Raw genomic sequence first — 17,668 nt, forward strand, 5'->3', positions numbered from 1 at the left:
CCCTTTTTCTTGTCATTCTTTCCAAACAGTGAGTTTAGGTTAGGTTTAGGTTTAGCAGTTACATTTTCTTTTTTAAAAATACTTTTTACTGAGATTATTCAAATGAAATTGACTTAGGAAGCTTTATGGATTGCTTCTATGAAAACTTGCTAAACATTAGATTATTTTAGAAGGCAAGCAGTTCCAGAAAATGTCAACGTTGACAGGATTGATATACGAAAAATGTGCGACATTGAAGAAGACATATTCCAAAGGCAGCTGAATTACTCTATATTTGAAGATGACCTTGAAATTCCCACTAACCCATTTTTCCATTAAAAAGCAAAAATAATCTTATCAGTGGCACCTAGCCAAATTTGTGAAATATACCTTCCAGTCCTGCATACCACAGTTCAGTTATAATACCTGGCAAGCAAAAGATAGATTTTACCAACAAAGGATCCCTCCTATACAAAAAAGACTACTTGGCAGGCTCTCCCATTTCGAGAAACAAACATACCAAGCATAAGAAATCAGACGGACCTGGAATGCTGCATATTCCCAAGCAATCAGAAGTACTGATATTCATAACCGAAGTTCATAAATGACCAGCATTTTAATATGCCTCCTATTCTTACTTCCCATTTATGGCAACACATGCTAATCACTGCAACACATTGCAAGACTCAAACAGAAAAAAAGTAAAATATTAGACGTATCTCAGTAAACCCAAATAATTTAGATTCATACTTATCAGAAGACACAACATAGCTTTTGCTTCAATTCTCTTGTTTTGCTAGCTTGTGAAGCAAACACCTCTTGTGAAATAGAATTTCCGAATGATTTAACGACAATCAAAAAAGCAGACAGCTAGGAAAAATAACATTTTCAAATGAACTGATTAAAAAAAGTACCTCAAACCTCAAGCATACTGCATGAGTGAGCAGTTCCTCATTCACAGTTGCATTATAAAGCAAAATGGAAGGATGCAAGTTGCAATCATCAGGTATCCTCTACAAAAGTGATTTCCTTATTTCACCACCTTTCCTCGTTAGCGCAAGTTTTTTGCATTGTTCTTCTGTTAAGACACCGAACACCTTCTCAAACAGCGTGCCAGGGCAGCCTTTGCAATCTCTCCCAGGAGCTTTAAATTACTAAACGACGCCAGGAGAATATCCCGGCTCCGTACCCCACCGTCCAGGCCCTTTCACCTGCCCTGCCACAACACCCCGCGGGCTCTGAGCACGCTCCCGCAGCCTGTGCGAGGACGCCGCAACGGGTCCCCGCCAAGGCCTCGCGTCCCCTCGCCCAGCATGCGGCTGCCGCGGGGCAGGCGGCGGTAACCAAGGGCAGCGGCCCCGCGGCGGGGGAGGACGCGACAGACCGGGGCGGCCGCCGCTCCCGGTGCGCGAAGGGCGGCAGGGGCAGCCCCGGGAGCAGCCCCGGGAGCAGCCCCGGGCAGCGGCGCTGTCCCCGGTAGCGGAGCGCGGTCCGACGGCGACCCAAGGCCTCGCCGCGGCCGCGGCCGGGCCCGGACGGCGCCCGACGAGCGGCAGGGGGCGCCCCGCAGCCCCGCTCCCCCCCGCCGCGCGGACCCCGGGGGAGGGGAGGGCTCCGCCGGGCTCCGCCGCTCCCCCGCTCCGAGCCGCCCTCGGCACCCCCGCCCCCCGGCCGGGGCCTCACCCGCTGCTGTCGCTACGGACGCACTCCGGGGTTCCCTGCGGGATCTGGCGGCGAAGAGGTGAGGGACGGCGGGGCTCGGCGCGGCCGCGGCACGGGCCCCACTCCGGCCGCTCCCGCCGCATGGAGGGGGAAGGGCTGGCCGGAGCAAGGGGAGATGAGGGGGGCGTGGAGGAGCAGAGCCAGGACGGGACGGCACGGGGTGGGACGGGGAGGGATGGGGGAAGTGCGGGCGCGGAGTTCAGCGCCGACGGGAGCGCGGGGGCCGCTGCCGCCGCCTCATCGCCGCCCGCGCCGCACCGGGCCCGCGCCGCCGCCCGGCCGCCGTCGCCCGGCAACGCGCGCGCCCCCGCTGCCGCAGGCGCGCGGCTCCGCGCGGCGCCCCGCGCGCTCCCGGCGCCGTGCGCACGCGCAGCCTGCACGCGGCGGCGCGCGGCGGCGCGCGCCGGCCTCCCCTCCCGACGCCAGGGGGCGCTGCAGACAGGGACGGGGAAGGGGAATGGGAAATGGGAAATGAAATGAGATCGGGAACCGGGGACGAGGACGGGGACGGGGGACGGGGGACGGGGGACGGGCACCATCGGCTGACCACCGGGGAGTACCGAACCGCGGGAGCGAGCCACGAGGTGCCTGTATGGTCGGGCTCCGGAAGAGAATGGGAAAAGGGAGACTGTTCCCCTTGGCGTTGTCCCCCGCGGACATCCGACCCCCTTGCTGAAAGGGGAGGAGGAGGAGGCTTAGGAGGGGCAGATGGGTGCCAGGCGGTTTGAAAAAATACTGTGTTCTCCCAGTTTTGCAGATCACGGGGTTGGAGGATGGAATAAAGGACGTGACCAAACGCAGGTATATTTAGGTATACCTTTGGGATGGGCCAAGATTAACTCATGCAGGGATTTAAACTATTAGCTAGGTAGGATGCTCCGGCACAGGATTAAAAAAAGTTGCAAATACTTTGGGCTTTGCTTAAAACACTGATATTTAAGGACTAGATGCTTTGAAGGGCTAGCATGCAGTTGCTTCCTATCAGTTTCAGTGTTGCTGTACCTTCCCATTCCCGAAGCATTCTGAAATCAATATCAGCTTTCCCTTAACATATGAAATGGCCATTGCAATTGGGGTGACCCATTCACAGGAAAAAATCTGGCAAATGTGAAGAGTATATTTTGGAAGCTCAAAACCCCAATGGGGTACAGAAAGAATCTATTTCTGGGTAGGAAACTCTGTAATTTAAAGCAAATTTCATGATTTGGGATGCACCGCTTTGACTCGTCCATTTTCTGATATTTAGGTTTTACAATATTGCTGCACATTTATGGTGGTGACTCGTTCCTAATCCAGCAGTATACTAACCTAAGTTCAGTTCTGTTGTGTGTTTTACTGGGGTCACTTCTCCACTAGTCTTTAATATCTAATATTTCATTAAATGCTATTTATTTCATAAAACATGTTAACATGTTGCACTTTAAAAAGTGCAGTTAGAATATTAATATTTAATAATTCAATTATAAGGACTCTACATTGCATCACTACATCTGAACTTGTAGAATTAATTGCTGTAGCTGGGATGATTATCCAGGGAGAAAAAAAAAAAAACATCTTCCAGTTGGAATTGTTCTGAACTAGATTTGTTGTCATAATGCTAAAGTGCATGGACTGATGTTAGACTGTAAAATGGAAGCAGCTGGGGATTTTTGCACAAAAATTCAGTCCTGTGCTCAATGAAGTAGGGGGGTATTTTAGCCTTGGTTTCACTCGGCATTATACTGCAACTTGTTTTGAAAATCTATTTGCCTGTTAGCTTTTGGTTTAAGCAGGATTGAACAACAACAACAAGGTCGAATTTTTTCAGGATCAGCTGAAACATTTCTCAGTGTCAGTTTAGTCCTAAGTTCCTTAGCTTTTTGAAAAATCCAGTCCACATACTGGGAAAAACTGATTGTTATTTGGATCCCACATATCAAAGCTTATAAGTAGTACCAGAATAAATAATACCTATCATTGTAGTGATTTTGGATCATATAGAGAACTGTCAGACCCACTTTGTCTAGGAGAAAAATTGAAATGCAGACATTAAAACATTCAACCAAAGCCATGAAGCACAAGTTGAATGCTACCAATTTGTATGTGCTGGGACTGCAAGTGTCAAACTTTTTCACCATTTTGAAGAGCTTTGAAATGTGGAGATGTAATATTTTCTCTCCTTTTTTTAAATGTGGAGAGAAAAATAACAGCTAAGGGCTGTGGGTGGGTTTACTTCCTAAGAACTTCCAACTGATATAGAAGAGCTTGTGAAGTGGTTTTCTTAGTGTCATTCAACGCAGAATAAAGGAACAAGTTAAACTTGCATTTTCATTTTCTGCCCTCAATCTTTTAACTTATTCCTGTTAAACCAGGAATCAAAAAATAGGATAAACAGTGCAAAAGTAGGCTGGGATTCTCATCACTCCTGTTCAAGGGCATTTTTCCTCTCTCCCTCTTGTCCTCACCCTGCCTGCTCTCACTCCCTCACTGTCTTAGCAACAAGATTCACTGGCTCACTGTAGCTAACTTGTCTTCTACCCCCTCAAACCAATTAGTTCAGCAATTTAAATCATGCATTGAAGAAGCCTGGCCCCTTTGATCACACAGCTCACTTAGGGCTCAATCTTACAATCTTCAATTCTTAAGGCAGAAAGAGTTTGCAGTTGACCCAAATTACATGAGGGTAGGACCTTTTTGTGTTCTAATTTCTTTACACAAGCTGTACCGTGATGAAGAGGGTGCTGGTGCAGTCACTGTTTTCCTCCATCTGCCTTTTTCTTTATTTGAAGAACACAACAATATAGGGAAAAGCCCTTAAATAATGGAGAAAGTAACTAAAACATCTTCTATTCACAGAACATCTTCTATTCACAGAACATCTTCTATTCACAACTGCTGCTTATTCATTATCTGTTCCAGAAAAATGCAAAAATTGGATTTGGTGAGCAGTTAGAACATTCAGTAAAAAACTCAGAGCAGCCAGGAGAAAAGAGCGTTGTGGTAGTAATGAATACAGCATGCCTTTTTGCCAAAGCTTTTAATCAAAATCATGAACCCATCAACAGCCTTTTAGTGCATATTTTAACGAAATCCTAAACATTGCACAGCTCTCGGAAGGAAGCCTTCTGCTCCTTTTGCACTCCTAACAACCTTTGGCATAATGAGGTGTGACAGATTGATTTAAAATGTAGTTGCAGGAAGAAGGGCAGGCGAGCTTTGCTCTGCCTTGTGGGTGTTGTAGTCGTTTTGCAGCCTCTCTGCCTGGACAGCAATAGGAACCTGGACTCTAAGTCCCACAGCTCCCACTAGAGCCTGCCGCACAGGCTCAGAGCCCATATGCGAGGAGGGGGTGACTACATTGTGTCTATTGTATGTGGGTTTTGTTTTGGTTTTGTTTCGGTTTGGCTTTTTCCACCCCCACCCCCCCCCCGGCATTTTGCGCGTTTCACCAGCGGTGTAAATCGGGAGTAAAAGGCATGGCAGATGAGCAAGAAATAATGTGCAAACTCGAGAGCATCAAGGAGATCAGGTATGTTTGCTTTGTGCCCCATCGGTCACATGAAGCAGCTTTTTCCCCGGGGGAGCGGAGGAGTTGCATCGGTCTGAAAGTAGCTATTGTGCCACCGAGGGAAAGAAAACTACCGCTGGGTTTACGATGAGAGCTCGAAAGACATTTTTCTAAGCAGAGAGGGAGCATCTGCTGCTGGGAATCGCCGCTGGAATGCGTAGTGGAGGGCGGTAATGGTCGTGCCTTTCCAGAGCACCAGCCCTGAGTGATAACCGGAGAAGGCGGAGTGCGCGGGTGGGAAGGACCGAGCAGCCCCGGCGCAGCTGGGGGGAGTGGTGTCGGGCTGCGGGTGTCGTAGGGTTTTGGTTGGTTTGTTTGTTTGTTTTGAAGTCCTTTGAATTAGTATTTCATATTCATGAGGCTCTGGGTCTGTTGTCTTGCCCCACTCACTCCCGGGCAGGAGCCTTGTCGGGCTGAGAAGGAAGGGGGGGATTGCAAGGAAAGCAGAGTCTGACACCCAAATCCGAGGGCGGACGTGCCCTCGGGGAAGGGACAGGGCTGGGCAGAGCTGCAGGCACCGGCAGAGCCCCACCGGGCTGCGGGACAGTCATCTGTCCATCCATCCATCCATCCATCCATCCATCCATCCATCCATCCATCCATCCATCCATCCATCCATCCATCCATCCATCCCTCTCCCGCGGAGGGCGGCGTTGGGGCCCGCTGAGGAGCGGTGGATCCGTGCGGGTGATGAGAAGGGAGCGGCTCAGCCTCAGCGGCTTCTCTGCCCTGCCCTCCTCTTCGGCCGAAGGCGGGCAGCGACCGAGGGAGCCCCGCGGAGATCTCCCACCCTGCTGCTTCTAGCTCCTCCCGGGGCGCCTGGGGATGGGGACACAGTGCACCGGGGCTGTTCCTGCCGTCCCCTCCTGCCACAAGGCCGGAGCTGCCTCGGGATGCGGCTGACGCGGTGCAAATACCAGGAATTTGTATGTAGGGTCCTTTGTAGGGCGAGTTGCAGGATGCTTTGGAAGGGGGGGGTCGTAAAAAGCCAGGCAGGCTACACCATGTGCCCGCAACGGGAATGTTTGTCTTAACTTTGGGTAGGACATTTCCACCCCTGCTTGGGGCACCAATTTTCAGGATTAGACCTGAGCTGTCAGTTCAGCTGGAAGTGGTGCAGCCAAAAGCCAAAATACATTGGAAAGGACGGTTTTGAATCCAGCTGGGAGGTGGAAGGCGTGCTGACTGGCAAACCTCAGAGCGATGAGAAGTGTTTTGGAACATGACACAGGCAGAGAGGGGCTATCAGAGAGAGAGGAGAGAGAGCTGGTGAGGAATCACAGCTCCCTGGTGATCACAGGGACTTCTGGCTGTTTACAGCATCTCTAAGAAGCACATTTAACCGTGGAGCAAGTGAATTAGGCAGCAGAGTATGGGACTTAGCCTTCTTCACACAATACCAGAAAGGTGAACAGAGATCAAGCAAAAATATTTGTCTGTCTAGTATCCCCAAATTATTTATAGAAAGAGATGTGGCAATGTAAGAACAATTATTTTCTACTCAACTGGTACACAGTTTTTAGAAAACAGATCTAAGTATGGCCTACTACAGTGTGTGGTCCAATTACTGTAACACTTAAATTATTTTTTCCAGTGAGAGTAGTTTTCTGTATCTGGAAATTTACAGTGCATTCAGTTTTCTGATCACATATTCAAAGCTGATATATAAACTGCACTTGATGGATTTTTGCTATTATTTTGTTGTATAAGGTAGAGCTAAGGTGATGTTTAGCTTTAGTGTACAATGAAGAATCAAAAAAGTTGCTTGAATATATTTTCAATTAAAAAAAAAAAAATCAGTGTCAAAAAGCCAGTCCTACTTGCAACATTGATGTCCATTTTGAGTCACCTATAACAAAATCTGACCAAATAAACCTATTTATTCTTTCCCAAATCTTTTAAAAGAAACTTCCATTCTATGAAGAATTTATTTCAAAATAAACATGAGATTTCCTTATGTTTACAGATTCACATTTGATAGATTTAGCAGATTTTATTTTAAACTGCATTCCATGTATTCTACAGAGAGGAAAGAAGTCTTCATGAACAAAATCAAATAACTTGCCCATTTGTGTAGTTGATTTCTGTAATGTATTAAAGGCAGCTTAGCTGGGTTTTGAAGGGATGTGGGTATCTGATTTTGAATCTGGAATCTGATATCTATATCTATAGCTATAGATAAATACATATAATTCGTAGTCAAGGGAATATTGTTTTCTGTAAATCCATTGTATGCCCATAATCCAAGCATATACGCATATGCTGATTTATATGCATTAAATACTTTCACATAAAATTAAGTAAATACCTAAAGACTCAATGTTCTGTCTGGGAGGAGATAAAAAAGAATGAGAGTGAATTTACTGATGAGAGAGGCAGACATATGTCATAAATACAAGAAAGGAAACAGGAATTTCTTAAATTGTTCTGTTTTAAATCTCCTTCATTCGTATTATCCCTGCCCAGACCACTTGCTTCTGAATATATATTGTAGAAGTTATTTATCATACTCTTTTTATCTCTTGTAGCTTCATAAACTCCTAAAGTGAGAGAGGGAAGAACCCAGGTCATATTACTAGCTATGACACTTGGAATACATAACCATAATGAATTGTCCAAGTGACTGACCCTGCTTTCTCCATTCTCTGTTAAAACCTGACAACATTCTATTGATTTCATAATTCAGTACAAGAATTCTCTTACCATTGAAAAGCTCAGCAAAAGAGCTGACATTAGAATTCAGTATTCTCCTTGTACCTCACCTTCTCTCAGACACATTTAGTCTCATTTTTGTCTGTTGCTGCTATTGCCTTTTTTCATCCGTCTAATCCCATATAAACTTGGCACCTCACAAAAATATGTTTCAGTGACTTACTGTTGTCTCTCTATCTTTTTAATTATCACTGGCATTCAGGAATAAGACTCTGCAGATGGAAAAAATAAAGGCACGACTGAAGGCAGAATTTGAAGCCCTGGAGTCTGAGGAGAGGCACCTGAAAGAATATAAGCAGGAAATGGACCTGCTGCTGCAGGAGAAGATGGCCCACGTGGAGGAGCTGCGACTGATCCACGCTGACATTAATGTGGTATGTGACAGCCCAGCTCAGACAGACTTAAGACACTGCTGGATATGAATCATTCCACAGGTTGTGGAATTCTGCATGAGTGAACTGTCACTGGTTCAACAATGTGGACTTTACAACACCATCCTAGGATCCTATAGAGGGTGCAAAGTAAATTTACCTCAGGATGATTGTTTTTTCCCTTTGTAGGGCAGGATATGTTGTCATAATAAGCTGTTGCACTGAGAGGATAGATAACCAAGCCTACTGTGGCTATGACTTTACCTGTAGCCACAGTGATACCACTCCAGCTGCCCCACAGAAAACAGTTATTCCTGTTAGTCTTTTCTGTTTAGCACCCAGAAACAGAAACTTTGACAGCTAGGTGGGACTAAGAGATTTTGAAAAAATACAATAGTGTTTGTTAAGTTCATAGTAAGAGTTGACCTTCATAATGGAGTGGAATCACCAAACATCAAGAAGCACTAGCCTAAAGGGAATTAATACAAGTAAGAGAAAAAAACCTCAATTTATAAATAGGGAAGATTAGCCATTTAGAGGGGCTAAACAGGGAATATATTTTCAAATACATTTTTTATGTCATGTTAGGGCTCTTACATGGGGTTTTGAGCTCTAAAGGTATCTCTGTGTTCCACTGGAAGTAAAAAGCTCCAACAAGTAAAAAAGTACAAGCTATGTAATGAATGTGCAGACTGCATTTATTTATGTCTTCAAATGTCTGTTCCTCTGTCCAGCTGCGTAACCTCAGTCTCTGTGTCATCCTCCTCTCTTTTTCCAGTCAGATTGTCTTTTTCTCTGCTGCTTTTCCCACCTGCTGCAGTAAGAGAAGCAGAAACCTTTCCTTAGCTTGTTTGTTAACTTCTGCCAGTCAGTGTTCAGGTATTTTAGAAACACAGAAAATTATTTTATGCTACTTTAAGCTCTTTTTAAATGTCTCTCGAGAGTTTTCCATAGCTCCTCACATGTCAGCTTATTTTGAACCCCATCCCTCTGCTTTTTCTGTTGTTCAGAAGGTCCTATAGGTTGAGCGCACCTTTTAAAAATGAAAATGCATCTCATATGTCACTTTCTGTTGCTTCTTCTTTGCCCATTTTTCATCCTTCTGATACCTTAAGTCTTTGCTTTACTATTGCACTGTCTCAAATCTCTTCCAATGTGAGTGAGAAAAATCCTACCTTCTTTCTGGTACAATCTGTTGCTCAGTCAGAGAGGAACAGTCCTTTAAGACATGCCCAACCTCCTGTTTCAGATGGAGAACACTATCAAGCAGTCTGAGAATGATCTTAACAAGCTCCTGGAATCTACTCGCCGGCTCCATGAAGAGTACAAGCCCCTAAAGGAGCACGTAGATGCCCTGAGAATGACTCTGGGGTTGCAGAGGCTGCCAGACCTATGCGAAGAGGAAGAGAAACTGTCCCTTGAGTAAGTCTCCAAAGCAAACATTATCTGGTTTTATCCTTTCTTTCAATCCTACTGGTCATTTTCTCATTTTAATTTTGTTGGTGGGTGGAAAAAGAACAAACCCAAGAGATAAGCATGAAAAACAGAAGTTAACAAAAAAGGGATGTGGAGGACTTGTATTTGGTAACATTCAGTCTGAATTTGGTCCAAGTTGAATTTAGGTTATTCCAAGCTGCAAACTGTACAAACCACATGCAAACATTCAAGGGTGGTTGGCCCTCTCAGTTTTATATTGTATATTGCTTTTTCTTCTTCTTTTTCCCCAAAAATTACTTGTTTAACAAGCAGTAGTAGGAGGCAATGCATGAAAGGGATACAAACCAAGTATTTTTCAGTTGGGTTGTGCTGCTGCCAGTCAGTTTTACTTTTTGCTGCCTCCACATGGCAGTGGCTTTCAGCCAAATACCTGTAACTGTCAAGAAGTTTCCCTGAGACGTGGAATAGATTTGAATGATAAATCACAGTCTCGTTTTAGGTATAACCTGGGCAGGGGAGAGTGACAGAATTGGCTGCTATTCAAAGAACAGTGTCCTTTGTTTAACAGATCAATTCTAAATGCAAGACATGTTTTAACAAGCATATATTTCTCTTATTGCCCGGCACAATTAACATAGTTTTCACAGGCACACAGTTTTCAAGATTTGCTTTGTATTTCTATAGAAATGTTTTACATTCCAAACACCTTGACACTACAAAGAATGTATTAATCTGTTTATTAACCTGTTGTTTACAAAAGTTATTAATTGTAACAGAATAAAATAGAAAAACTGTTTGACAGAGGTCCATCTTAAGCAATTGTCTATTTTTCTTCTATACATATTGTCTATTTTCCATCTTACTTGATTTATGTCCGGTCTGGAATCTTGCTGAGGTGTAGAAATGCAGAAGAAAACACCATATATTCTATTTATGAACTAGTCAATGTGTAAGTTTGAGTGTAGTGGAGGAATGTGATAGGGAAATGTGATCCCCTGTATTTTAACACCAAATATCCTTTCCGGACTAATGAAATACTCCAGAAGTTGGTTACATTTTTTTGTTTGTCATTCTTTTGTCCAGCTACTTTGAAAAGCAGAAAGCAGAATGGCAGACAGAACCACAGGAGCCTCCCATCCCAGAGTCTCTGGCTGCAGCTGCAGCAGCTGCCCAACAGCTGCAAGTGGCCAGGAAGCAAGATACCAGACAGACAGCAACCTTCAGACAGCAGCCACCTCCAATGAAGGTCAGGAGATGGAATGTGCTGGGTTTTCCTTTTGTCATTGGAATGAATTATGTTTAGAAAGTGATCAGTATTTGTGGAAAGGAAAAATTATGGGTCCTGATTCCGATTTTCCTTGCAGTGGTTCAAAACAAGAGCAAGCAGTAGGCTGAAGTCATCAAGGATTAAGGATGAGAATCTTTCAGGAATTAAGAGTCACCCTCAGGAGAGATGTAGGCAATTCCCACTCCTCCTGTGTTTCACATGGGAGTAAGGCATGTAAGAAAGAGAAAAAAAATCTTGGCAAAAGAAAAAGTGGTGGGCTCTTAGTAAATGCCATATGGAGTAATATTAAAAGCAATGCACATATTTTATGAGGAAAATTACTAACAGTATAAATTACCAGGAAAGTTGATTGCTTCTGCACTCGGGATCTTCAAAAGTAACATGTGGATTAATGTAACATAACCACAGGCACTTAAGTGACGGTTTTACTCAGCTCCTTATGTAGTGAGAAGAGTTAAGTAGTTACATAGGGGTATTCATCCCACCCAGGTTCCAAAGAGTCACTAAGAAGGCAAACTAATGTAGATACACCCCAGAGTAATATACTTACTATCTATAGTTGGGCAATTGAAAAGCCTTTCTGCAAGTAGTGGGATTCAGTCAAACATAAATTAAAGGTCTTAGTCTGGAGCAGAAGGGCAGAGTTCTGTACCTTGTGTTAAATATGTGGAATCATCCAATCACCTGCTCCTGCCTTCAATTCTGTGGCATTGCAGTTGGCCACCACTGTAACTTCTCTGACTTAGTGAGCTATTAGACAGGTAAACACCTTTAAAACATGTCTGTAACATTTAACACAAAATAGAATTTAAAGTTACTGATACATGTATGAACCCCATGCCTGTGGGAAATGTGGTTTTAATTCAAGGAGATGTTCCTGTTCTTCAGCTGGCCTGAAATTACAATCCACATACCTGGGCTGTATAGAATGCAGCACCAGTTTGCCCTTGAGTGCAGGGAGCCTTGTTTTTGTCTGGGCTGTAACTTAGGACTGTGATACTCAATAACTCGTGTGCCAACGCCACTGATGTTTGTAACAAGAGGCTGCAATTGCATTTCAGGCATGTTTGTCGTGTCACCAACAAATCCATCGGAATGCGCCCATATGTCCACTCTGCAAAGCAAAGAGCCGATCTCGGAATCCCAAAAAGCCCAAGAGGAAACAGGATGAATGAAATCCAGAAGATTGACAAGCTGTGTCACCTGTTCCAGTACTCTTCCAGTAGAATGGCAAATTTGCCCAGACTTTACTGAATTGCAGACTCAAGTATGACTGTCTCATTGTTTTCTATTTAAATGCTATGTAAGCACAATGTTCCTGCTCTTAAGTTCCTTCCAGTCTTTAGGATTTGGGTTTAGGAAAGTAAATATTACTGGTGCTACAGTTTAACATTTCAATTGTTCCATCTTTTGTACTCCTAGACAAACTGGAATTATTTGTGCAAGTATCCTAAATGTCAGGCTATTTCTGCTTACCATATGTGATTACCACAAATGCTTTTATGTTCTCTTTTTAAAAAACAGTTGCTACTAAAAGTTTATTCTGTTTTCTCCTGATAACAGGAGACTATTCAAAGTGCTGAAATAGCAGACTGTCTGTTTCTTTCACTGAAGAACAATTTGTTTTCCAGTCTCATAAGACTGGGTAGGTTTGGGTATCCAGTAGAACTCTTTTTAAACAGGAAACATTCAGGGAAAACGAGATTTGTTATACAGAAAGTCAAAGCATTAAGGACACATATGGGTTTTGATTTACTGAAGTTGATTGTACCATTCCCTCAAACTTGACTTAAAACTTGAAAAGGTGCTGGCTGTGTATGAATTTCTAAAAATTATTTAATTTGCCATGCTTTTACATCTTAGCAGGTTATTATTTTCAGCAGTCAAAAGACTGATTGACTTAAGAACAAGCCTGAAAGGAACTGTATGAATGGTTCTCCTAGGCTCTATGGCTGAGGAGCACACTGTGGTTCTCTAGGAAACATGCATGATATAGCCCAAATCTCTATGTGCACAGACTACACATCAGCCATCCTGAAGTCTTCTGTTCCTGGTTTCTACAGCCAAAATCTGGCAGACATATCCTCCACTGGAGCATAGGAAAGTTCAGAAACATGCATGAGGAACAGTGTCAACTAAAAATTATGTATTTCACCAGAACCAATGAGCTTTGGTGCCATTGTCCTCCCTCAACCAAAACTTTCTATTTTTTTGTCTTTTAATAGGTCATTTTCAAATAAGCTTTATTTCAGGCTGGTTTGTTTTCTTTTTCCCTGTGTGCCAAAAGAACCCTGACTAAAGCATCTGGAGTAGATCACTCCCTGTTTCATGTAAAGTAACAAGAGTTCTTGCCATGGGGAAGATGGCAGTGATCCACTTACAGAATTGGCACTTGAATTTTACTCATCTCTAATCCCAGTTTTGTGACCACCTTTGTTGCCTAAATTGATCTCGAGTGTTAAATACTCTTCACTAACTCTGGGATGCAGGAACTGCTTGTTCACATTCTTCTCTCTTTAGCCCTGGTTTCTCTCTACAATTATGTTAGAGTGGTTATATTGAGAATTTGTCTTGTTAGATAGGAAGAACAGGGAAGCCCCAAGTCTCTGCTCCAAGAATACTTATTACTAAACATTGTAATACTAAATATTACAAACTGTAATAAATCCACATGATGCAATGTTGTTGGCCAAATCACATGTGTCACCATTAATTTCCTAAGTCTGCCACAAAGTTCACGAGTGATTTACTGAATATAGTCCTAAAACTTAAGCCAGGTTCAGGAGATATTCCCCCATTTTAATGTTACATAATCAAATCAACATTAACAGCAGACTGAGTGTGGACCACCTGCCCCTGAAATTATGTGAAGAGCAGATTCTGCTAGCTGGATTGCAGGGAATTTGGTCCCTGAAACAGCAATAATGGAAGAAAGTCTGGCTCCATGATTCCAAATGGCAATAGTGTGATATGTCTGTTTTGTAGCACAAATACTGGATTCTACTGTTTTAAATGTCATGGTGGTCACGTGCTGTGTGCCCTGTTCAGGGCAATTCCTATGGAGTTGAAGGGAAAATGCAAATAATTAAAAGACAGTATGTGGACTTCCCCAAAGTGCATACATGAGAGCAGCGTACTTTGATGGTAGTTGTACATACATTTAAGAACTAGTGACAGTGGAGTGGGCGAATGGTCTGCAATGAAGTAGTGTGAATAGAAGGATTTGTAGAGACTTTGACTTACAGTTCTGAAGTAGGTAGGGTTAGTCAGAGTTGTTCTCACTTCACTGTTATTTTGCCAGGTTCCTTCTTTCTTGGGAGATCCCTCAACTGAAGTATGCTTACAGATGCACCATTTACTAATTTAGTATAACTAGTTTTGTATTTTTACTTTTTTAAACTAGTCTCATGTACTCTTGTGTTTTACAAGGTTAGGTTTGTTTTGTTTTGGTTTGGTTTGGTTTTTTTTTTGTGTTTTTTTTTGTTTGTTTGGTTGGTTGGTGTTTTTTTGTTGTTGTTGTTGTTTTTTTATATGACATACTGTGTTTGCATCAGTTGTAAGTAGTATACACGAATTTTCACTTTCTTTACAAAGTTCTGCCATATGAATAGCATGCACTGCTGAGAGTGAGTGTAACTGGAGATAAGTCATCAAGGTGCCCTGGCTGCCGAAAGAGCCAGCCACAACCTGGAGTACATCAAGCACAGCATTGCCAGATGATTGTCTCACTCTACACTGCACTGGTGAGGCCTTGAGCACTGGGGGCAGTTTGGGATGCCTCGGTGCAAGAAGGACATCAGACTATTACGGTGTTCTAGAGGAAGTGTGTGACCAAGATTGCAAAAGGTCTCAAGGACAAGACCTCTGAGGAGCAGCTGAGGACTTTTGGCTTGTTCAGATTGGAGAAAAGAGGGCTGGGGAGTGTCCTCATCACAGCCTACAACTTCCTTGAGGGGGAAGCAGAGCAGGAGGTGCTGATCACCCTCTGATGGCCAGCAACAGGATATGAGGAAATAGAATGAAGCTGCATTAAGGGAAGTTCAGACTGGACACCAGGAAAAGGTTCTTCTCTGAGAGAGTGGTTTGTCATTGGTCCAGTGACCCAGGGAAGTGGCTGAGGCACCAAGCCTGTCAGGGTTTGAGGAGCACCTGGATGACACTCTTAGCCACACAGTTTAGTGCTAGGAGATATTCCCCCATTTTAATGTTACATCACAATCCTGTGAGGAGCAGGGAGTTGGACTTGATGATCCTTATGGGTCCCTTCATATTTGAGATAGTCTATGATTCTAGCCATTTCAAGGGGATAAAATATGTATTATGTATTATGTATTAGGGGATCATGGGTTTGAGGCAGGGAGGGAAGCAGTGTCTTTCACAGCGAAAGAGTATTCTTTTCTCTCGTGGAATAATCACGAAATTTACCTGAAGAACTCTTCTCATGACAGCTCCAGGCTCTTTTCTCCCAGGCAACTCTCTCAAGAGACTGGATGAATAATTAAGAAATATTGATTTCTTGGTATTCAGACAGAAGAGGAAGCTGTCTGAAGTACAGTTCTTAACACAAGCCTACTCCATTTTTGCTTCATGGAGCAACAATAGCTTCTTCCTTTGTACCTAAAGTCTTTCTGGATACTTCTTCACTTAAATTTATTCTTATTTGGGTCAAATTCTCTGAATAGCCACAATGAGACCTTCTTAAAAGCTTAGGAGACTTTTATATTACTGAAGTCTGGTTTAACCCTGTCTTTGTCATTCTGTTTTTACAAGTGTATCCAAGTGACAACAAAATAACTGTATTCTATTGGTATAGATGGTTTCCAGGGTCTTTTCCTGGTTCATCACTTGTGTCAAAGGATAGTCCTGTTGTTCTAAAACCATACAGAAAAAAAAACCCAAATAAAATTCCAAGCCTTTTGCCCTGCCATCAACTCTAAGCCCGTACTGTACTGTACCTAAATGCTTTGCTATAGAAATTTTCATACCCAAGGTGGGGTGGATCAGTTGTCCAAACTTTAGTGCCACGGAAACCATTAACTACAGGGAAAATGCAATGCAAATTTAAATACTTGCACTTCCTGAATTCAACCTCAGCTTTCTGAACAGGGCCCTGACTGAACCTGACAGTTGCTTCAACTCACATAATCTAAATTTGAAAGAATAGACACTGATGTGTTACTTTAAATAGCATACTGTTCAAGAAATTATGTCTTCACTAGCACTTTAAATAAATAAAAAGTGCTTTATTCATTTATTTTACAGTTTTCTAATTCCTCCAGCATACACTTTTGTTTTAGTATTTAGGTATTCTAGCAATATCAGGTGTTTTCACTGGCTTCTGTGTTTTAAGTATTTTACTCCGTGCCTCATAGGAGTAACAGTGTGAGATCTGTTTAATTTGTCTGTACAGTCCTTTTTAATAAATGTTTGTTTCATGTCATGCTTTCCTCCTGCAGAGTATTTTCACATCCGTTATTTGTTTATGCTACTAAGAAGCCCAGGTGGTAAAACTCAGCTCTGTGATTACCCAGGATACACTTCGCCACAATTCTATTACACCTTTACAGAAATTTTGTGGAAATAAATATGGGGAAAGAAAGATCCATTCTAATTGGTTTTAGGATACAGAAGGGAAAAGGAGATAGCACAACAGGTTTTAACCTAGACAGACTTCTCAGTTTTGCCTTCTAAAGTTAAATTTGAAAATGGCAAGAAACACAATTCTTTCTCCAACTTGAGGTACAGGCTAGCTGTTTTTTCAGGAGCTAGCTGCTTTGTCATTAGGAGATTAAATCTACCAGTGCTTGCTAGAAGTTGCTCCTCTCATCAGACCTGGAGACTGAGGGGTTTATGGGAGCACTCCCTAACCCAAGCCTGTCAGGAAAGCCCACATATGCTGTATACTGCTAGCAAAGGAGGTAACCTACTGCATGGTAATGAAAACACTTCTGAGAAACAGCATAATCCATTGGCATACCTGGATTCAGAATGTCCTTCCCAAACCTCACAGAGCCAGGAACCTGAGACTGGTTAAATATACGAGGCTTGCACTTTTTTTTTTTTTTTTTTTTTTTTTTTTTTTTTTTTAACATGGGTACTTCTTCAAACACACATAAGCCACAAAATCAAACAAGTACTCCAATATCCCCTTGTACCATAACAAAGCCAAGACAAAAGAAATATTTTTGATATCTGTTCATTTTGTTGAGCAATATGAATTGTTCAGAGTTTGAAACAACCTGCCCTAATTTCTGTTCATCCTGCTGCTTTTTTCAGTTCCTTAAACCTAATCGCAGATGTAACATTACTTGTAACAGTAGTCACAAACCTAATACACATTCATACCTTCCTAAGAACTAACCCTGGAATATCCCCTGTAACTAATATCACCTTCCATCACATTTTCCTGTGCTTAGCAATATTCTGCAGTAAAATGAGCTTCAACCCCCTGGATCTTCCTAAATCTAATATTAAAGTGTAGCATTAAAAAATCATCTAATATATTTCAAGGAAAACAAAACAAAACTAAACAAAGCACCAAAGCTTGTCCCTCCCTTAAGACCATTACTTAAAATTTTCTATTGTTCTCTTCAGGCTTTACTCTCACTAGCC

General features: G+C 42.9%; 1 protein-coding gene across 4 annotated transcripts; it reads left to right on the plus strand.

Annotated features, from left to right (window-relative positions):
* Positions 1–1,620: 1,620 nt before the first annotated feature.
* Positions 1,621–16,496, plus strand: LOC120747925 (zinc finger C4H2 domain-containing protein-like). 4 transcript variants are annotated; one of them, XM_040053983.2, is made up of 6 exons: positions 1,622–1,720; positions 2,451–2,502; positions 8,163–8,334; positions 9,581–9,753; positions 10,852–11,014; positions 12,118–16,496. In XM_040053983.2, the coding sequence occupies exons 3-6, from the start codon at positions 8,179–8,181 to the stop codon at positions 12,229–12,231; spliced, it is 606 nt and encodes a 201-aa protein (XP_039909917.1). In that variant the 5' UTR covers positions 1,622–1,720; positions 2,451–2,502; positions 8,163–8,178; the 3' UTR covers positions 12,232–16,496. The 4 variants fall into 4 exon arrangements, with proteins under 4 accessions (XP_039909918.1, XP_039909917.1, XP_039909915.1 ...); XM_040053984.1 differs by lacking the exon at positions 2,451–2,502 and having other exon boundaries at positions 1,621–1,720; XM_040053981.2 differs by lacking the exons at positions 1,622–1,720; positions 2,451–2,502 and adding an exon at positions 4,995–5,209.
* Positions 16,497–17,668: the final 1,172 nt, after the last annotated feature.

Source organism: Hirundo rustica, unplaced genomic scaffold, assembly GCF_015227805.2.
Source record: "Hirundo rustica isolate bHirRus1 unplaced genomic scaffold, bHirRus1.pri.v3 scaffold_305_arrow_ctg1, whole genome shotgun sequence".
Classification (NCBI taxonomy): Eukaryota; Metazoa; Chordata; class Aves; order Passeriformes; family Hirundinidae; genus Hirundo; species Hirundo rustica.